This window comes from Sorex araneus, chromosome 1 (assembly GCF_027595985.1).
Source record: "Sorex araneus isolate mSorAra2 chromosome 1, mSorAra2.pri, whole genome shotgun sequence".
Taxonomy (NCBI): domain Eukaryota; kingdom Metazoa; phylum Chordata; class Mammalia; order Eulipotyphla; family Soricidae; genus Sorex; species Sorex araneus.
The window spans coordinates 233,459,020-233,481,420 of record NC_073302.1 but is presented as its reverse complement, the minus strand read 5'-3'; the positions used below and the strand labels follow the sequence as shown (position 1 = coordinate 233,481,420).

At 42.5% G+C, this 22,401-nt stretch overlaps 1 protein-coding gene across 5 annotated transcripts in view; it reads left to right on the top strand.

Annotated features, from left to right (window-relative positions):
* Positions 1-11,403, top strand: part of NBEA (neurobeachin) — a 625,086-nt gene extending 613,683 nt beyond the window's left edge. For all 5 annotated transcript variants that reach the window (XM_055142057.1, XM_055142054.1, XM_055142047.1 and 2 more), the window contains 4 exons: positions 2,606-2,707; positions 4,533-4,729; positions 5,465-5,616; positions 9,555-11,403. In XM_055142057.1, the coding sequence (XP_054998032.1) occupies positions 2,606-2,707; positions 4,533-4,729; positions 5,465-5,616; positions 9,555-9,645 (542 nt within the window). In that variant the 3' untranslated portion in view covers positions 9,646-11,403. The remainder of the gene's footprint in view (positions 1-2,605; positions 2,708-4,532; positions 4,730-5,464; positions 5,617-9,554) is intronic.
* The last annotated feature ends 10,998 nt before the right edge of the window (positions 11,404-22,401 follow it).

Here is a 22,401-nt window from a genome sequence, read left to right as displayed (position 1 = left end):
TATCTTAAGAAACACTCGATTAACTTACCTTATATTTAAAAAAAAATAATTCATTGTTAAATTGTCACAGCATAGATTTTCAGAGAAAAGATCTTTTTATTTTTCTGGTTAACAAATGGTTTATCATATCATCAAAGTAAAAATCTGAAATACAATTTTTATAGAACTTTTTATTCCTTAGAAAATACCCACAGATACCAGAATATCTAGAGTGTAGTTTAATAAATTCCAATAGTTTTATTTTTTTTATTTTTTTTTCTCTTTATTATTTTTTTAATTTTTTATTGAGTCACCATGTGGAAAGTTACAAAGTTTTCAGGTTTAAATCTCAGTTATACAATGCTCGAATACCCATCCCTTCACCAGTGCTCATATTCCACCACCAAGAATCCCAGTATAGCTCCACCACGCCCCCCCACACCCCTAACCCCCCACGCCCCTAGTCCCCCCACCCTTAGCCCCCCCCCGCCTGTGTAACTAATAAATTTCACTTTACTTTCACTTTGATTATATACAATATTTCAACAAAACTCACTATTATTGTTTGGAGAGTCTCTCCCCTAAAGTCAGACCTGCTGAAAAGGAAGCATTAGATAATTTGTTTTCCATTGCTGAGGATGAAGAGATATGAGGTCGAGTGACCACACTTAGCGGCCTCTCAGTTTTGGGTTTCTGTAATTTAGTATTTTAGTAACTAAGTCCAGAGAGATATCTGCCAGAAGTTCCAATAGTTTTAGTTATAAGACCAAGTTACCTCACACACAAATGGAATGATCAATGATGATGGCAATTAAAAATAATGGCATCTTATATAGGCACAAAGGCAAGCTTATATGTGATACTCCTTGTAAGATGATACTGTACATCATCAACTTAAAAATTTAATTTTAGTGTTAATAAGTTCTGATAACCCACTACCATCGGGTTGGGGGTGATGGGAGGGATGCTGGGACCATTGGTGGTGGAAAATGGGCAGTGGTGGAGGGATGGGCACTCGACCGTTGTATGACTGAAACACAAGCACAAAAGTTTGTAAGTCTGTAACTGTACCTCACAGTGATTCACAAATAAAAATTAAAAAAAAAAATTTCAATTTTAAACCAATGCGTCATGGAATACATGAGTCAGCTAGAAATGTTTAAAAATTTAGAGATAGACAACATATGACTTCAATAAGTGTGATATTAATGGAAAATGGAAACTTTTTCATTTGGAAAGAATGGAGTAGTGCATTGCATCAGGAAGAATTTGTTGAATTAGACTGAGTGGTTCCAGGTCCTAATTGCGTTGTGAAGAAATGGCCCATCGCCATCACCATGAACATGGAGCCTTCAGAGGAATGCAGCGTCTGTGATCCTTCCCGTCGTCATCTGTTGCCCAGTTTGTGACCTTTTCTCCTTTGCTAAAGAAACACTCAAAACCCTGCCCCGAGTGGCACTATACCCTGTTCACAGTCTGAAGTTCCTCTCTGTCTTTATTGGTTCCTTTTCTTCTGTACTTTCTGTGCCCCGTGATTTTAAAGACTCCTTTCTTCCATTCCATTTTCCCCACTAAAGTGATGTTGAGCATGACACCTTTTCAGCTTTGCTGATCTTTCTCAGATCAGCAGTTGATTCACCAAATACTCTGATTGCCTTTTTATTCATATGCAGCTGATTTCCCCCCTACCTAACTGCCTGGCAAGCTACCTGTGGCATATTCGATATGCCAAAAACAGTAACAATAAGTCTCACAATGGAGACATTACTGGTGCCTGCTCAAGCAAATCGATTAATAACGGGACCACAGTGTACAGTGCAGTGCTGCTTAACTCTGCACACATAGATGTGTTCTTCCTCATATTTGTTGAGTGCTTCCATGGTAGTTTGCTGTGATCTAAACAGTTTATATTCTGCCTTTTCCAAGCCTTCTTAGGAACCTCTTCTAGCATAGAATTTAGTTGTTCCTTAGTTTGGTTTGCACTCATTAACTCAAATGGAAAATTAAAATAATCATCTCTTTTCTTTGCTGCTTTACTCCATGTTAAAATCCGATGCCTGAGCCTGTTGTCTGGGAGAACTTAGGGATCACTTCTAAGTGGATGAGTGTGGGTATCAAAATCAATTAGATCAGAGCTCACTAATCTCAACACTTAGAAAAGTGAACTTGTACATGTTAATAACCTTTATGACCTTCTGTTTCTAGACTTTGAAATTGAGGTAATAGTATCCACCTCATATAAACGTTGCCCTAGCTAAATAGCATATTTGTAAAGTCTGGGATGCGTTTGGTATCTGTTTTATAACAAGAGGGATAAAAATAGCTGTCATCACTATCGTGTCCTAAGCTTGTCACATTTGCCAACTTACCTTGTCATTCAAATAACTTGTGTGGCAGATATTTTGTAGATGAGAAAATAATAACAGATTAAGTAACTGACTCATAGTGTTGTGAGTAAGTACATGTCCTTAATAAACAATAATGTTAAGTTTTGGTTTTGGCATTGCCAGCAACAGACCCAAGCTGTCCCACATACAGTGAGTTATTGTAAGTGACTGATCTGATGGTGTTGTTCTTTGTTTCTGCCACTAGTCAGGAGTGACTCAATAATGCCATCTCCTTGCAGGTGACTATCCTGCACCTCGAGCTGTCCTCACGGGCCATGACCATGAAGTTGTCTGTGTTTCCGTCTGCGCAGAACTTGGACTTGTCATCAGTGGTGCTAAAGGTCAGAAGATATTTCTTCCCTTCTGGATGTTTCAAAATGTTACCATCTTCTCAGGCTAGCCTTGATTGAAAATTTATTCCATTTAATTTGTCTTGGGGCCACACCTGGCAGTTCTCGGGGCTTACTCCTGGATCTGCACTCAGGGATCACACCTGGCAAGGTTAGGGGACCATATGGATGCCAGTGATCAAACTCAGGTCAGCCACATACAAGGCAAATGGCTTAACAACCATACTACCATCCAACCCTAATTTATTTCATTTAGGAGACTCATTATAACCACTGTTCCCTTGACAACAGTTGGGCATTATTATTTGTATTTACTAGCTCTGTGTGTTTGTCTGTGAGAGAGAGAGAGAGAGAGAGAGAGAGAGAGAGAGAGAGAGAGAGAGAGAGAGAGAGAGAGACAACAAAGAGATTTTATGTGGTACTTTGTGGTCAACAGCCTTTTTAACCAGAACATTGATCAATTTCAGTATGGCCTGTGATACAGTTATTGAAAATAACTTTTAAAGACAAGAGGAAGGTTGGTGTGAGACTGTGGGGAGTAGATCAGGTTGCTCATGAGACAGAGTCTTGTTGCTTTCCTCCACAAGTCATCCTTAACAAGCATGCACTTTGTGAAGGTAGGATGGGGAAAGCGTGATTCCTTGATTCCTCAGACTTCTTCCATGGAGGAACTAAGGATTCAAGAAGAAGCAGGACCGTGGATTCTAATTCCAACTCAAATACCAGTTCTCTCTGGGAAGGCTGAACAGGAAGGATGCTTCCAAGAAGCTGAAGATGAAGGGGCTGCATGGGGAAGGGGATGCAGAAGGAAAGAGTGAAAGTACTGAAAAGGTGAAGGGCCAGTCGTGGTGTTTGTGATAGTTATTTTATCACAGTAGTGGTGAGAAGCCATCGATTATTTTTACACATGGCGATGAAAGGATCAGAATTTCGGTTTTAGACTCTTATTCTGACTGAATAATGAAAAACTGATCTAGTATCTGAAAGTAGGAGTATCTTCCTTCCATTTTTGTTATATAAGAAAAAAGTGAGCTGTATAGAGGATCAGGTAGGGAGGACAGTGGCCGGCGCTTGTGTTGCAGGCAGCCGCCTCAGCTACATTTTCCACCCGGCCTCCATACTCTGACCTCACTATTCATTTCTTTAGCGACAAAAGTGTTTTTGTGGTCTGGATTTCTTGATCAACTGATCAAACAATCAATTGATCAAACACCTTTTACAATTCATGTAGACAATAGAAAAAGTAAAACTTACGATTTGATAATAATGTATTTGTGTGGTACAAAGTTAACATTTGGATGATATTAAATAAATTAGCAATTGGTTCAATAACTACTGAAACTGGAAGAAACTTCTGTAACCATATTAAAAGCAAACATCTAGAACAGATGATCTTTCATTTTCATGTAAGCTATGAAATATATAGTTTTTTTATTCATATTATCTTATGAATGAAAGACCAAGCGTTTACTAAGATAAAAAGTTGGTAAGGGAGATGGGCTTGAGGTATATAGTACAGAGAGAAAGGCACTTACTTTGCATGCAACCAATCCAAGGTCAACCTCCAGTACTGCTCCCTCCAAGAATGATGCCTGAGTGCAGTCAGAAGTAGACCTTGAACACTGCTGGGTGTGGTCCCAAACAAAAACAAAACCAAGAAAGTTGATAAGTGTGCTCTAGTTGACATCAGCTCTTGATCCTTGCCATGTCTTTTTTTTTTTCCTACCTCCAACAATATTTGTTCATATTGTGGTATGGTTTGAGGATTTGTAAGAGCTAGTGTATGATTCTGGCTGTGGTGTCTCCTCTCCCGCAGAGGGCCCTTGCCTCGTCCACACCATCACTGGAGATTTACTCAGAGCCCTCGAAGGACCTGAAAACTGTTTGTTCCCACGCCTGATCTCCGTCTCCAGTGAAGGCCACTGTATCATATACTACGAACGAGGGCGATTCAGCAATTTCAGCATTAATGGGAAACTTCTGGCTCAAATGGAGATCAGTGATTCAACACGGGTAAATCTGCATGCTGTATGCTAATTTGGGCCCGAAGGCAGGAGTTTATACCTACTTTACCTTAAATGATTCGTAATGGAATTTCCCTGGGATTCCAGGCAAGTGTATGCTGGTTTTAAAAGCATGTAGGTAACTGCTTTACACAACCCAAAGTCTGTATAACCCTAAGTAATGAACCAAATGAATTAGATTTTGAACATCTAATTTGTTTGTTTGATTAGAGATTTTTTTCTTTGAAGTTCCTTTTTAAAAACAACTGTTTCAACACTGCACCCCAATGATATTAAAGCACCCCACTGCTAAAGAGTCTTATCTCTTGGACCCTTGACCAGAATTACATGGGCCAGTTTACCCTGTATGCACAAATGATTTTTAGTTGTTGGATTATGATTAATAAATGGTGTTAAGGGGGCTTCTACATCTGTTCTGCAAGTCTTAACATTGTTAATATTTTGAACATAGCAAAACAGGTTGCTTTTCAGGTTTCCTGGCGTTGATGGGTGATCTCCTTGGGATTTCTGTTATTCTGTAACATAAATTAGTTTTAATCAAATCCTTTATTGATGTTAGCAGTTTGATGAATTTCACAATGGAAATTCTGTGAGCTGAATTTTAGAGAGCTTCAGCAGATGGGGTCATAATTTGAAAGGAACAGCACTGGGTGCTTTTCAGTAGTGACCATTGACCACATGAGAAAATATGAGAAAAATGTCCACCTTCCTTTATTTTCTGAAGGCCATTCTCCTGAGTAGTGATGGCCAGAACCTGGTGACTGGAGGGGACAACGGCGTGGTAGAGGTCTGGCAAGCCTGCGACTTCAAGCAGCTGTACATTTACCCTGGATGTGATGCTGGCATTAGAGCAATGGACTTATCCCATGACCAGAGGTGAGTAAGGAACAATGACATTTGGGAGCCATCCTCAACAGCTCCTGACACTCTGTCCCACAGGACATGCGTGGTAAATAAAATTTCAGCATTTGGATGGAAGAATGGCTTCATAGAAAAGGGCTAATGGAGGCTAAGAAATGCTATGAGAAAGGATTCTGGTCAGGAGGAAGCAGAGGAGAAGAATATGGGTGAGGAGGAGAGAGAAATGGGTGTAAGAAAGAGTAGGTATGTCCAGATGCTGCCCACAACAATGTAGAAATGCCCCAATTTCTCTGTTCTCTAATCCTCACCGAGCCTCAGACAGGCTTCCCTGGGCTACGGTGGGTGAGGGAGATGCACTCATCACCATCGCCTACTGGTGTTTGGGTCAACAAATGCCACATATGTGACAGTGATCCAATATCCCAGGTGTCTCATGGGCCGAAGCATCTTGATTTGTGGAATTAATCACACCGTATGATCACAATAAAATCACCTAACTGTGAACTTCTCAGAACTTATCCTCATCATTAAGTGCTCCACACAACTGTTTCTCAGTAGAGGTTGAGAAACCTCAGTAGAGATTCCATAGAGATTGAGCCAAATACATTCAGCCACCTTTTTTCCAGCAAAATGCAGAGCGTCATTCACCTTTGATTTTGCTTGTTTGGTTGACTTGATTTGGGGAGCCACACCTAGAAGTCTCAGTTGCTGCCTTCCCAGCTCTCTGCTTGGGGTCACTCCCAGTGGTGCTCAGGGAACCAGGCATTTGGAGCCAGAGATCAAAATCAGGAAACTCCACCATGAAAAGCTTGCTCTTGGGCCTGTTGAGTTATCTGGCTTGTTACTTGAAATAACCTCCATCTTCCCATCCATATATGTTTCATTTGTGTTATTGTATAGGTTTTGTGTATTTTCCTAAGATATGAACTCTTTTCTTGGGAATAATTAATAACATTTTAAATTTATTGACATGATTTTCTATCTTTCTCCAGTTTGGAAAGGACTTTTGTCTTTCCGATAATTTGCCTAGAGACATTATAAAGAGAAAACAATATTTAGCGTATTAAGTCTGGAGCTTTTAATTTTTTTTATTTTGGTCACAGCTACTGGTGCTCTGGTTTGTTGGGGGGTGGGGGGGCTTTATTCCTGGCACACTGAGGATTGTCAAAGGCCCATATGCAGTACTGGAGATCAACCTGGGCTTCCCACCTGCAGAGCATGCCCTCAATCCATTGAGCTTTCTCCATTCCCATCAAATTTCTATTTTTTTTTCCCTTTTGGGTCACACCGGGCATTGCAGCTGGTTCATAGACTCAGAAATTACTCCTGACGGTTCTCGGGGGACCATATGAGATGCTGGGAATCGAACCTGGGTCAGCTACGTGCAAGGCAAACGCCCGCTGTGCTATTGCTCCAGCCACAAATTTCTAAATTTTAAAAGTGAATTTTAAATGCAGGCAATGGCTCAGTTTTTGCCGAGTGAACTACATATATATGTAATTTATAAGCATATTGGTCTTAAAATATAACTATTGGGACTTATGTAATTAATTTAACAAAGTAGCATCAGAGTCTAGTAATGGTGTACTAAAGTTATTTTAAAAATTACTAGACTAGGGGCTGGAGAGATAGCACAGCGGGTAGGGCGTTTGCCTTGCACGCGGCCGACCCGGGTTCAAATCCCAGCATCCCATATGGTCCCCTGAGCACGGCCAGGGGTAATTCCTGAGTGCAGAGCCAGGAGTAACCCCTGTGCATCACCAGGTGTGACCCAAAAAGCAAAAAAAAAAAAAAAAAAATTACTAGACTAGTTATTTTTAAAATTACTAAAATATTTTAAAAATTACTAGAGTACATAAGGTTCTTGCCTTGCATCCAATCTCTTGCCTACCACATGGTCCCCTGAGTATCTCCATAAATAATTTCTGAGTGATTTTACTCCTAGCAGACAGCAGAGCCAGGAGTGAGTCCTGAGCTTCACCAGGCATGCCCCCCTCCAAAAAAATAATAGTGTGATTTAGTTTGGAGAAGGAATGTCCAATTTATAGCAAGCCTACAATTTAATGAAAATTTATGCAGGTCATTTAGACTATTCCAGAATACGGTGGGTCATATTCATGAATAAATGGGGATGGTTTGTTGTGTGTTTGTGTGTGTGTATGTGAGTTTCTAATTTTTTTTTTCTTTTTGGGTCACACCCGGCAATGCACAGGGGTTTCTCCTGGCTCTACACTCAGGAATTACTCCCGTTGGTGCTCAGGGGACCATATGGGATGCTGGGAATCAAACCTGGGTCAGCCGCGTGCAAGGCAAACACCTTACCCGCTGTGCTATTGCTCCAGCCCCCAAGTTTCTAAATTTTTTAAAATAACTTTCATAAAGTAATTTGTATACTCTCCCTGACATTATTATTTACTCGTGTGTTTGTGTGGCCAGCAATATAGATTGAGCACTATACATGGTATTGAGACTATGTAATGATATTAATGACACAAAAGAGATGAAATATTTAGGATAATTGCAAGTGAGGAAAACAGGAATAGAATAACAAAGAAGTATGTGATTAACTCTTCTTGAGTTGGAAGATAAGAAAGGCTCTGGAAAAATCTTTATCCATTAAGATCAAGGAGTTTTTTGTAGATTTTGCAGCCCAGAAACCAATTAAAGAAAAAAATGTTGAATACTATTCAACAATAAAGATTAATCCTGGGCCAGAAAGTTGGTACAGGGATTTCACACAACCAACCCACGTTTGGTCCCTGAGCACCAGCAGAAGTGATGCCTGAGGACAGAACCAGGAGTAAGCCCTGAGCACTGCTCTAGGATACTTAGTTCATTTTCAATGATATGCACCAGAAACATGTAACTTTGTAATGCAGTATTACCTCAGTAAGAGAATAATGATCTTAGAGGCCAGAGAGATAGCACAAGCAGCTGGAGCATCACTTTGCATTGGGTAGGCCCAGGTTTGATCCCCAGCATCACACAGTCACCCAAACACTATGAACAGTCACTGCAACCATCTCCCTAATCAACAGGCCAGAGGTATCCCTAGCCACCACACACACACCAAAAAAAAGTAAAAAACAAATAAACTTGGGTGGTAGCGTTAGGCAATATGCTTTAGATACAGAAAAACGGGCTCAGATAAATAGAACAGTGGGTATGGCATTTGCATTGTATGCGGCAAACTGGAGTTCAATCCCTGGCACCACATTCCATCCCCCATGTACCACCAGGAATGAACCCTGAGGATAGAGTCAGGAATAAGTCTTGGGTGTGACCCAAAAATTAATAACTAAAAAATAAATTTTAGGAGCTGGACCCATAGCACGGCGAGTAGGGCATTTGCCTTGCACTCGGCCAACCTGGGCTCGATTCCCAACATTTCATATGGCCCCCTGAGCACCACTAGGGGTAATTCCTGAGTGCAGAGCCAGGAGTAACCCCTGAGCATCACCGGGTGTGACCCAAAAAGCAAAAGATAAAAAAATAAATAAATTTTAAAAGACATAAAAAGTAAATTTTCACAGAGTAAGTATAAAGTCTCTCAGAGTTAGGGAATATCAAAGGGAGGTGAAGAAAAGCTACTGATCCCATTTCTACTTCAGTTTTAATCTCATCCTTCATCTAAATTCCTGTTGTTTTATAATGCCCTGGCATGTTGCAATAATAATGCATGCACATAGGTACGAATTGGTAAATATTGAAGCTATATATGCAAAAGGTGGTTACTTAACAAGTTCTATGCTATCAAGTTAAATGTCACTTGGTCTAACAGTCACTCAGCTGTATGAGAGATGAGTGGGCTTTTCTCTGGAGAGCTGGGACTCAGTTTTCGTCCTGCAAAATGAAGATGTGGTGAACATAGATGTGTTTGGCCCAGTGTCAGGTGACCACATGACAGTGGCGATTTTGTGTCCCTCTTAACTCCTCTGTCTCTACTTTTCCAGGACTCTGATCACGGGCATGGCTTCTGGTAGCATCGTAGCTTTCAATATAGATTTTAATCGGTGGCACTATGAGCATCAGAACAGATACTGAAGAGAGATGATGAACCAAAAGCCAAGTCGAAGCCGAGAGCACAAGAGCTGCATGGAAAGGCAATATCTCTGGTGGAAAAGTCTCCATCGCCCTCCGTTTGTACATTCCATCCCACCCAGCAATAGCTGTACATTGTAGTCAGCAGCCACTTTTCCTTTTTGTGTTTTTTCTCGACTGAACACCAGCTGCTACCAAGCCAGCTTATATCATGTAAATTATATGAATTAGGAGATGTTTTGGTAATTATTTCATATATTGTTGTTTATTGAGAAAAGGCTGTAGGACGTGTCACAAGAGACTTTCAGACAGTTTCTGAGGAACCTTGTGTCCAGTTGTCACAAAGGTGAAGCTTTGAACCGAACCTGCATCCCATTTCCAGCCTCTTTTCAAGCTGAGAAAAAAAACAAAACAAAACAAAACAAACACGTTTGATACTTTGTACATCAGATGCATCTTATTTAAAGGGATACTTTTGTAAAAGTAAAACCTTGTATAAAGAACAAAAAACGTTTCTTAATTTTACTGTGGAGTTACAACTTGCATGTTCTTGAATCCTGATGTCTTGATGGCGCAGGGCTGATCACACTGGAAACAACCCGTCCAAGGGCAACTCGTATGGGGAAGGGTCAAGTTTGGGCTCGGCGGTTTTTGACATTTTCACCAAAATATAGTTTGCACTTTTTAACTCTAAATTCATCCCTTCTAAGTGAAAATTTGCTCACAAAGGATTTGGATACTAAGCCATTATTTGCCATTGGGGGTACTTTATACAAAGAAAAGTCAGCCCTGCCCTTCATCATTTGACGAGACAGCAGAAAGGGGGCTTGGGGATGAGCTTCTGGGTTTTTTCTTGTATAAATAGGAGCCAAGATCCTTAATTCCGTAGAAATGACTTCCTAATCCTGGACATATCTTCCAGTGTGAGGCTACTGGCATCATGTGTGTTCATTAGGAGAGGAGAATCCAACGCTAACTTTTTGGAGGTCCCCCCACCCTCTTTGGTTCTTAAATAGCTTAGTTTCTTTAATAACAAGTTGGACTTTATTATAACAATAACTGATTATTCTTTTAGGTTCTTGTGAAATTCTCACCTAAAGCCACATTCTTAGCCTAAGGCACTTCATCTTTTCTGATATAAAATGATGGCTCTCAAATGATTTTCCATACATTGTACTGATCAAGTTATACACCCAGGGGTATATACACTTTATTCATGTTTCTTCTTTGTATATTTGGTGACTGTATTGTCATAGATGTACATATCGTGTCGGTAGGGCTATGAGGCATGTTACAGGAATGTAATTTTCTCAGAATTTACACTCACTTGCAGTCATTTATTTAAAAAGATAAAACAAGATAATGGGTTCTTTGTATTGGCACTTTGCACCAGAAACATATCATTATTTATTGACGTGATTACTTCTTTGTTATCCACCTTGTACTAGTAAGTTTTAGCACTGAATTCCTTCTTCATCGTTGTTTGTATTTATGAGATTCTGAAATTCTGGGGAATCGGCGTAATGATTAAGTTATTCATCATCAGGCTGTACGCAATATCTTGAGTTTGTAGCTTAGAATTGGAAGGATACTGAACATCTGGAAGACAAGTTCATTTCATCTTGAGATCATGGTGAAATATTTTGGATATATAAATTCCTTAAGCTATTGTAACCATGTTTTATTGCAAAGATGTAAAATATGCCAGATGTGTGTGAGTTGGAAATCAAAAAAAGAAAAATAAAATATGCAAAGAATTCACTGATTGTTTCACATGTCCTCGGCCATATCATTCGTGTGCACTCACTGTGTTCTCGAATCTCGAATATGTTTTAAGAAGTCATCATCACCTCCTAGAAAGACCAACAGCAGCCTAAAACCATGAACTACAGTCCTAATGAGGTTCTGTAATTTGCTGAAATATGAGCCACTGTGTTTGACCATCTGGCAGAGATTTGGGGCAGTAGTGACCAGAGGGAAACAACCTTTGTTGTTTCTACCACATAATCCACTTTGGAGGCTATTTTCATTTCATTCCCTTTTATTTATCTAGAAGGAACTAAGGGCAGGTGATGGTGAAGGGTGTAATTGCTTGTTCTGTGAGGGATGCCTGAGACAGCCCTCTGAATCACACTTCTCGAACCGATCAGCAGCAGAGACCCTGAGGAGCAGGGCAGGCCTGCAGAGGAGCTTTAGTCTCCAGCTAGTGGTGGGGACAGACAAGCCTGCAAGTGCCTTCCAGACACATTCTCGGGAAAGAAAGGGCAGGGGCAGCAGGAGCCCAGAACTGGGTGAGTCTCCAACCCTCCCCCGTACCTGTCAATCACCCTAGACCAGACCCACCCCCTCCACGAGCCTTTTTCAGTCACCCTGGCTTCATTCTAGGGCCTCCACCCATCTTCCCTCTCCCAGCCCATCATCTGGACTTTCACTAAACCCTCTTGCCTAGTGTCCAGGCATCCAGCCTGCTACTGGAAACTGGCTCCATCCAGCTTTCCATCTGCCGCTGAGTGGTTTCCCAACAGTTTTCAATGCTGGCAGGTGAAAAGTCACCCCAGGAGAACACTTTTTATTTGGGGGAGCGGTTGAGCCACACTTGGTGGTGTTCAGGACTTACTCTTGGCTCTGTGTCCAGAGATGGCTCCTGGAGGGGCTCTGGGAACCATCTGCAGTGTTGGGGATCAAACCTGGGTTACCATGTGCAAGGTGGTCGTCTTACCATGTGCTCTCTCCAACCCCAAGTGAGCTTATGTTTAAGAGCAGGATTGAGGGCTCCCATCCCTTCACTGATGCTCTGTGGGTCATCTCTGGGCACATTTTTACCCATACTAGTTGGGAACACTGTCCAAACTCAATAGAACTTAGAAATCCTTCCAGAGAGAAACGTTCTTCTCACCCTTACCCCTGGGTCTAGCAAACCTACAGCTTAGAAGTCCTTGATGACCCCAACCCTCACACAACCCCATCCGCCATGCCTTCTGCCCTCAGATGTTTTACCAAAAAAAAAAAAACCTCATCGCCTGAATCTTTGCTTGGAATTGTTGCAAGTTAAACAAAATTGCTTTGGTGACACACAGGCTCCCTAGTGCATGAAGGTGGTCCTCAATCCACAGCGCCCGACAGTGACTATGAAAGCAGGATTAATTCCCAGGATTAATTTCTGACCCCGTTGGTGATACTTTGTCATCAAGTACCTTGACATTTTAGCAACCAAGTAAAAAATCACTCAAGAAACTCTCCCATGAGCATGAGGAAACCCAGTACCATTTTCAGTGATCTGTTGGCCATTTTCACAGAGAATGGACTCAGAAGACAGATAGACTGAAAGGAGAATCCTGCTGGTCATTAATTCCCTGATACATGCATCATCTCTGACCAGTGTAGGCTGCCTAAGGAAAGGGTGCAAAATATGATCCTCACTCAAACTAATTAGTAAGAATTAATCTGTCCATTAAATAGGGGGGCAAAAATGCCAATGGTGTTGTTTTGGGCATCAAAATTCCCAGCTTGTGTCAAGTACCTATTGGAGAGAACTGGTCTTGACAGCATCCAGCTGCCAAGCCCTCCACCCTTATGTCTCAGGTTTTGTTTTTTGTCCATATCTGACAGGCATCTTTGGGGAGGTGATGCTTCCTCCCCTTCCTTAGGTGGTTCACTCCTGCCCCAGTCCCTTCCAGGCCACATGCTTGGACCTCTATTCTGGTGGCCTGAGATCACCAGTTCCCATGGCCCAATGTTGTATAAAGCTGTATGCTCTCTCTCTTTTCCACCATCCCTTTCCCATCCTTTGTTTTTGGGGGCCACACTGGCATACTCTGGGCCTACTCTCAGCTCTATGTTGAGAGGCCTTGAGTACCAATAATGAACCCAGGGCTTCACATACGTGCAAAGCAAGTGCTCTTCCTCTAAGACACATTGTGATTCTGAAATTTGTATATTCTGAAGTAAGCAAGAGGCATCATCTCTTTCTTCTGTTGTAATTACTCTGTACCTTAAAAATCAGGACTGCTGAGCAGCCACATTCTCTATCCCGGAGAGAAAGCAAATTTGCAGTTGATAATGATAAGGTCCTGCAAAGTAAAGGAACCCAACATTTGTCAACCAGACATCTCTTTGGGCCCCAACTCTCATTTGGTACAAATCTATCATTCTCTGTCCCCCAGAACCACAATGGACAACAAAGGAAACATAAACCAGAAAAATGATTGAAAAGGATCCTTCCCCACCTTCAGGCTATGTGATGGCCAGACCCAGGGAAGACCCTTCCCAGTGAAATATCTGGAATCCTTTTTTAAAATTCTTTTCCAAATTTTATTTTATTAAAGCACTGTAGTTACACCGTTATTCATAATTGGGTTTTTAACATACAATATTCTATCACCAAACCTGCCACCAGTGCCAATTTCCCTCCGCCAGTGTTCCCCATTCTCCCTCCTAGCACCCCTCCACCCCTCCTCAGCCCCAGCCTGACACCTTGACAAGGCAAACGCCCTACCCGCTGTGCTATCTCTCCAGCCCCTAGTCTAGTAATTTTTAAAATAACTTTACATTTGGTCATTAAAGTTGGGTCTAGTGGTCTTATGATTTCAGTGTTGTTGACACAGCAATTTAGATATTTAGCTCTATCATTCCTAAATACTACCAATGTACCTGAATTCCCTTGGACTCTGCCCCTTTTGTTTCTCGTCTATTTCTTCTCTTTCCCTTTCACTCTATTTCTTTCCTTTTCCTTCCTATACTCCGGGGCCAGAGTGACGTAGGCATTCCCCTCCCCCCTCAAACCATTGCATGTCATGCACTTACTCAAAAAAAACACATATAAGTGATATCATCCTTTGTTTGTCCTTCTTCTGGCCTACTATATTTAACAAGATATCTTCCAGTTCCATCCATGCTTAAGCAAATTCTATAATTTCATAATATTCCATTGTGTATATAGACCCATCTTCATAATTCACTGATCTGTTGTTGGACATCTAGATTGACTCCAAATCTTAGCTATTGTACTGAGTGCTGCAATGAATAATGGTGTAGCTATGCCCTTTTGAATTATTGTTTTTATTTGGGGGATTTGTTTGTTTGCTTTGGGGCCACACCTGATGATGCTCAGGAGTTACTCCTGACTCTGCACTCAGGAATTATTCCTGATGGTACTTGGGGGACCACGTAGGATTCTGAAGATTGAACCCAGGTCAGCTGCATACAAAACAAGTGCCATATCCACTGCGCTGTGTCTCCAGCCCCAGAAGCTGGAATCTTTAATATACCTGAGTCATACTTTAAATGAATTGCTGAGCTAGCCAGAAATAAAGATTTCTCCCAGAGACTAAGCACAGAGTAGAAGGGAGTGTCCTGGTGCACTTACAAAGAATTATTTGGGGAACCAAGAGAGAAAAAGGCAAGAATCCCCAGCCAATGGGGGCCTGCGGCCCTGGCCAGATCCCTGGGTCCATGGGGCCATGATTGTTAGAGGGTTCCATAAAAATTTGCATTTGATTTGGCTTTGTTTCATTGCTTTCCTTGTTGGAGGAGAAGACGTTCCAATAGAGGGCCTGGGAGTCAGGATAACACATTACACATAAGACTCATAAGACAAAGATTTAGGGGCTGGAGTGATAGTACAGCGGGTAGGGCGTTTGCCTTGCACGCAGCCGACCCGGGTTCGATTCACAGCATCCCATATGGTCCCCTGAGCACCACCAGGAGTAATTCCTGAGTGCAGATCCAGGAGTAACCCCTGTGCATCGCCAGTGTGACCCAAAAGGCCAAATAACAATAATAATAATAATAATAATAATAATAATAACAAGTACCAAGAAGACAAGCCACCTAACAGGATAACTGCATCACTGAAGCTCAGCTTAACGTCTCATTCATGGTGAGCCCTCTGACGCCGCAGACAAAAGGGAAAAGCATATCTGGAACTGTAGGGTATTATAAACAACAGTCCGGCCTTAAGGGGCACCCATGGCTCTGTGACCCACATGCATTACGTCTTATCCTCAACCACATGCAGGAGACATTCTCATTCCCTTGGAAAACTCAGGCCCAGAGAGATTCAGCACACACACATACGTTGCCTCCCAATAAATTCCTAAATGTATTCAACTTTCTGTGAGGGACACTAAGAACTCAGAGGAGCACAGCTTGTAGAGCACAAAGCAGACACGGCTTTGCATGTCTCCTCCTGTCCTTTGGATCAACACCAGCCACAGGTGCTGGAAGCTCGGTTGCAGTGTTCACTTAGCAGGACTGAGGCTTGCAGCCTGCTAGAAATATCATGTGCTAGTTGGTCTCCGTTGGGACTCTGTGAAATACAGGAAGGCAGATAAGCCCCACCATTGACATGGAAAGGCCTTGAGGGTAATCCCCCACACATAGGTGCTAAAGGAGAATCCAGATTCTTTGGAAAGCATGACCACAAAAAAGGTCTCCCACTAAGGTTGAGACTGGTGTCTTTCAACAAACGCTGTGCCACTCCAGCCATTTCCTGACTCTTGTGATGACTGAGGTTCTGGATCCTGAGTGGGAAGCAGGTCTTTAGGGGACAAGAGACCCGTGGGGAGTTTAAGGAGTCCCTATCCATTCCTGCATCAAGTGATGCCTGGAGCACTGAGCCAGGAGAAAGTCCAAAGCACCTTAAACTGTGTCCCCAAAACAAATAATGGAACCAAATCAGGCTTCAAGGAAAATTTTTAAGTGCATTTAGTAAAATAAAAAGCTTAGTAGAAAGTTTACACTGCAGACAAGAATCTTCTGAAGACAGAATTAGCAAACTGAAATATAGATCTGAGCAATTGCCCTGGTGTGCAGGACAGACAGTAAAAGAGATTGTCAAAGATTTTTGAAACTTTGCCCCTTCACTGGAGCTAGAGCAATAGCACAGCAGGTAGGGCATTTGCCTTGCACACGGACAACCCAGTTCAATTCCCAGGATCTCATATGGTCTCCTGAGCAATGGCAGAAATAATTCCTGAGTGCATGAGCCAGGAGTAACCCCTGTGCATATCCGGGTGTGACCCCTCAACCCCGCCAAAAATAATATTTTGCCCCTTCATTTTGCTTCACCCTATCCCTCTGGGGTTAGGAAAAACTGAAAGACCTACCTGAGGGGCCTGAGCCATAGTATGGCAGGTAGGGCTCTTGCCTTTCAGGATTGGGTTTGTTCTGGCACACCCTGTGGTTCCCCAGAGCATGCCAAGAGTGATCCCTAAGCACCTCCAGGCACAGCCTAAAGATATAAACTACAAAGACTGACCTGTGACTTGGAGTTAGAGGGAGTGACCAACCATCTCGCTGTTTTCTATTGGCTTTCATTGGGCCAAATCCAATTTTAAGAATATGTTTGCTGATGGGGGCCAGAGCAATAGTACACTGGATAGGGAACTTCCTTGCACTCAGCTGAACCTGGGTTCGGATCTTCAGCATCCCATCCCTGAACACTGCCAGGAATGATTCCTGACTTCAAAGCCAAGAATAATCCCTGAGCACCTTGGGGTGTGGCACAAAAACCAAACCAAAGAAGCAAGAATATGTTTGCTGGCCTAACACTCTAGTACAACTTGTAGGTCATTTGCTTGAATGCAGCCAACCCAGGTTCTGTCACCAGCATCTCATATGGTTCCCAAACACTTGAACACAGAGCCAGGAGTAACCTCTGAGCATTAGTGGTGTGACCTGAAAAAATAAAAAAACATATAAAAAGAATATGCTCACATCGATGGGAACTCCAGAGCACCAGGGCTCCTGGTGGGACCATATTAACCTGTAGAAACTGCGCTGAGTTTTCCTCAACCTCCAGCCTCCCTGCTCTTCACCTCACTCAAAAACGTACTTGGCTCCACTATCTCTGGACATGTGACATGTGTTCAGTTGTGCATGGGAGCCTTTCTTCAAGTGAATATGTATTTGTTTTCTGGAAAAATACTAGAATCTACAACAGCTCTTACTGTAACTTAGAAGGTCCCTTTCTGCTGCCACTCAAGGGCAGTTCAGGAACATAGCTGGGGACTGCTGCACGAGGGCTGAGAAAGAGCTTTATTGGCAACACACAGACTGGACAGAAGATAATGGACTCCTGTGTCCTCAAAACAACTGACTTGACTGCACAGTCACAAAAGGTTTTTTCTAGGGAAGAAAAGAGGGAAGAAAGGATGGACTGTAGAACAGTTGTGCCCTGAGTATAAAATCTACTGTGGGCTGGTCCCCTGACTCACTGAGTCTTACCTTTGAACCTAAACAAAGTAAGGGGTAGACTTTGAAGAAGGATACAATGAGAGAAGGATACAATTAGCTATAAATCTTTGGGGGGAAAGTGAACAGTAGACAAACTAACTCTTTAGCTTTGGGACAAAGACAGTTTTCCAATGTGTAATGTTGATCTTTGGTTGGTTGGAGTATGAGACACAAGAAGAAATTATGATTTTAATATACACATACCATGGCAGAGCCTGGCAAGCTCCCCGTGGCATATTTGATATGCCAAAAACAGTACAATAACAGGTCTCATTCCCCTGACCCTGAAAGAGCCTCCAATCGTTGGGAAAGACAAGTAAGAAGAGGTTGCTAAGATCTCAGGGCTGGGACAAATGGAGACATTACCGGCGCCCGCTCAAGTAAATCGATGAACAAGGGGATGGCAGTGATACAGTGATACAGTGAATATACACATACATAAATCTAAGCATATCCAGTTTTAATAAAGCAAGAAAAATGTCCAATGTGTGGGGGATGAACATAAACATGAAAATCAACTACTGGACTATTATATTCTGTTAAGTGGGAGAGGGTTTGATATAGTCAGGTAGACAGAGAAAGACCCTCTGCAATAAAACTTAGATCAACAAAAGTTCTGGGAGGAAAATCCTAAAACTGATCCACCCTGTGGCACTTGTCCCATTGTTTCATCGATTTGCTTGAGCGGGCACCAGAAAGGTCTCCACTGTGAGACTTGTCGTTACTGTTTTTGGCATATTGAATACGCCATGGGTAGCTTGCCAGGCTCTGCTGTGTGGGCAGGATACTCTTGGTAGCTTGCCGAGCTCTCCAAGAGGGACAGAGGAATCAAACCCGGGTCGGCCATGTGCAGTCACTACCCACTGTATTATCATTCCAGCCAAGTCTGTGGATACGGAAAACAGACCTGATAAGGCCTTCAAGCAGACCCTGAGGAGGTTGGACTCCTCCCCATGAAGTTCCTCAAACCCTCGAGCCTCTCCCTTAATCTGATTAAAATGTGATCCAGCCTCCAGAAGACTCAAGAATTTCTGGATTAAGACAACCTGAGAAGAGCCTAACAAAGGAAGGGGGCACATATGCTGCCTGAGCCCATGTACTGCTTGCCCCCACGTGGCCGAGCACATATGGTGCCTGAGCACATGTATCGCCCGCATCTCCCCTCTTGAGATGCGTACTTTCATCTTTTGTGTCTAATGCTGGGGTGTGTGTAGGGACTCACTCTACCCTTGGAGAAGCCGTGTTCTCTCTCAAGTACATTACTCTGTCTCTCTTACTCTCCACTTTCTCCTACTTCCTCTCCATCCTTCCCTTCAAAAAACCCTCCAAATAAAATGTTTTACTTCACTGCTTGTATACTCCTGAAGTTCTTTTCTGTGAGCGAGACAAGAACCCAGTAACCCTGGCTCCCAGGTGGCAGAGACGGATCAGGAGAAAGTGACTGTTCTCTCCTCCCGGCTCATGTGAGCCTCCCGTGGGGTCCACCGACATCAGGTTCTGAGTTGTGTCTGTATTGGCTTGCTCCAATTTCAACAACAAAGTACCACAGACGGGTGTCTATACAGGCTTCACTATGAATGTTTTTTGTGTTAAATAGACATCCTTTCTCTTATAGTCCTGTGAGCTGGAATGAGAGATGGAGCTGTCTGGAGGGTTGGTTCCTTCCTGGATTGTGAAGGAACCGGTGACTACATTATCTTCTCTGTGTGGGACACAGACACCTATGTGGAATCCTCAGGCCCTTGCACTGAACAGAAGGTCTGCTTGGCTGAGAATTGCTAGTGGAGCTCCTGAACTTCCTGCCACAAGCTCAAGCCCCCCATTTAAAATGGAAATAAAGCAAGCCACTGAATAGTTTAAAAGGACCATTTCTCTTCTCAGGATCTGGTGCAGTTTGAAGTGCTGATCAGCTGAAAGAAGCTTCGCTTCTGGGCTTCAGTCCACCCTCATGGTGGTCATTGAAAATCTCTGTGACCACACTCTCTGTTCCTGAAACTCTGCTGCAGCCTACTGTGCCTCCAATTCCACCTGATTTATTTTGTTTTTTAAAAAACCCAGGATATTGGTGGTGGGGAATGTACACTGGTGGAGGGATGGGTGTTTGATCATTGTGAGATTGTAACCCAAACATGAAAGCCTGTAACTATCTCACGGTGATTCAATAAAATTTAAAAAAAAAAAAAATCCAAAGTCAAGGGCTGGAGCATAATATAGCAGATAGAGTATTTACCTTGCACATGGCCAACCCTGTTCATTCCTCAGCATCCCATTTGGTCTCTCAGCATTGCCAGGAGTGATCCTTGAATGCAGAGCCAGGAGTAAGCCCTGAGCTTCACCAGGTGTGCCCCCCCCCCAAAAAAAATACCCCAAAACAAAAACCTTAGGGTCAGGCTTCTCATTGCCATGTATTAGACATTTTAAGTTGTCTTAGGAAAAATAATTAGGAGTTCTAAACTGCTAAGCTTCCTGGGTGATAAACCTGAAGTGTCATGGCCTCTTACTCTGCTCCCACTAGCTTTTTTGTCTTGATGTTACTAAATCAAGAACTAGAAGACTGAGGTGCATGTTTGTAAGGAGAAGGCCTTCTGGACTGGAAAGGAAAAAACATCTCTGTGCAAAACTATCATTACTTTGGTTACATTTTCCACAGCTGTTCAGAGAGTAGTGAGGATTTATAAAAATTGGGTTGTTTTCTGGATTTTGTCACGAGGAGCCCATGGAAATATGGGTACACAAAATGGGAGAGAAGGAAAGTGCCTGCCAAAGAGCCATAAGGACAGACAGGCTGGGGTGGGGGGTGGCAGGAGAGAAACACTGGTGGTGGGAGATGGACACTGGTGGAGGGATGGATGCTGGATCATTGTATGACTGAAACCTGATCATGAACAGCTTTGTACCTATGTATCTTATGGTGAGTCAATTTAAAAAATTAAAATTATAAATAAATAAAAATTAAAACCCCCTCAAAGTGCCTGAAGAACTCAGAAATAATGTTGAAACAGGGACCAGAGCAATAGTGCAGGCAACCAGGTTGGATTCAATCTCCAGCTAGGCCAGGAGTGATGTCTGAGCACAGAGCCAAGAGTAAGCCCTGAGCACAGTCAAGTGTGGCCCACAGACTTTAGGAAGAAATAAAGAAATAATGTTGATATGATGAGTCCTAACAATTATATATTTTCAGACTGAATTCTTTTGCCAGAAAAACATATTCTTATATCAAACCCTGCCATTGCTTCTGTGTTGGTCCAGGTGTCTAGATTGAGGTCCAAATAGGCAAAACTGAATATTTATCAGAGAAATAGCCTAAATCCCACCTGGGGAAGAATTCTTGTTTTTCTTTTTCAACCAATTTTTAAATTACTCAAGAACTAGAAGTCAATGTTATTGTTTTATCGTTAGTATTTTTAAAAAATTATTCTAGGCAATGCTTGGCTGGTGGTTAGAGACCTGATAGCACAATGCCATGGAGGTCACCAGGGCAACATCCAGAAGTGCTCAGAAGTTATCCAAGACCAGGGGTCAAACTTAAGACCTTATGTATTAGAGTTATATTCTCCACCTCTTTGAGCATATCCCTGGCCCCATTTCTCATTTTTTGATTATGATGTTGTAGTTATGGTTTTCACTGACATATGTCTGTCTAATCATCTAATGTCTGATTTCTCATTCCATTTCTACAAAGTTAAGTTTAAAACCTTCTTCAGGAGCTGAAGAGATAGCTCTGGGGGCTGAGTGCTTGCTTTGCTTGCAGGAGGCCTAGGTTTGATCCCTACCACTACATGGTCCCCCAGTATTGCGAGTGGTGACCCCTGAGCACAGAGTGAGGAGAAAGTGTGAACATGCCAGATATACCCCCCAAACAGAAATACCCTTCAGGTTTAGTTTGGAAGGCTTCTGGCATACATGAAGGCCTCGTGCTCAAGGTGAAATGTGGTAGACTAATAAGAGCAAGGGTCTGGTTTCTTCCATGGGCTGAAGTTTGCGGAGCAGCCTCTAGCCAAGATTCTCCAGCAGAACTCTGTCAGTCAGGCTGATGAGCCAATCTTAGTCCAGTGATTTAGCAACAGAAATATAGTTGTTCAAGTTCTGGAAGCTTGAAGTCAAACATTGAGTCTCCAGGTGCGACTTGTCTTCCAGGTGTGTAAGAGGTTGAGTGTCCTTTCATGGCCTTTTTTCTGGGTGTTGGAGGTAAGCAGAGGGTCTCTGAGCATATTCCTCCCTCACCTCTGTGGTGCCAAGGAAACCATATTTCTTGTGGCCTAAGTTTTCACTGATTGTAATCCCGACAAGGTGCTAGGATGACACCCAACTCTGTTGGATGATCCAAGGATTGAATTCAGGTCATCACAACACCAGGCATTTGGCCTACCACTGAGTCTTATTTCCTGCATCCTTTTACAAGGATGCTAGTTCTCCTAGATTATTGTCCCATCCTTCTCATCTTATTCACCAAAAGTACCACTTTAAAAGCTTATTATCTAAAACATAAAAAGATACTCAAGAAAAAAATTAAGAACTACAAAA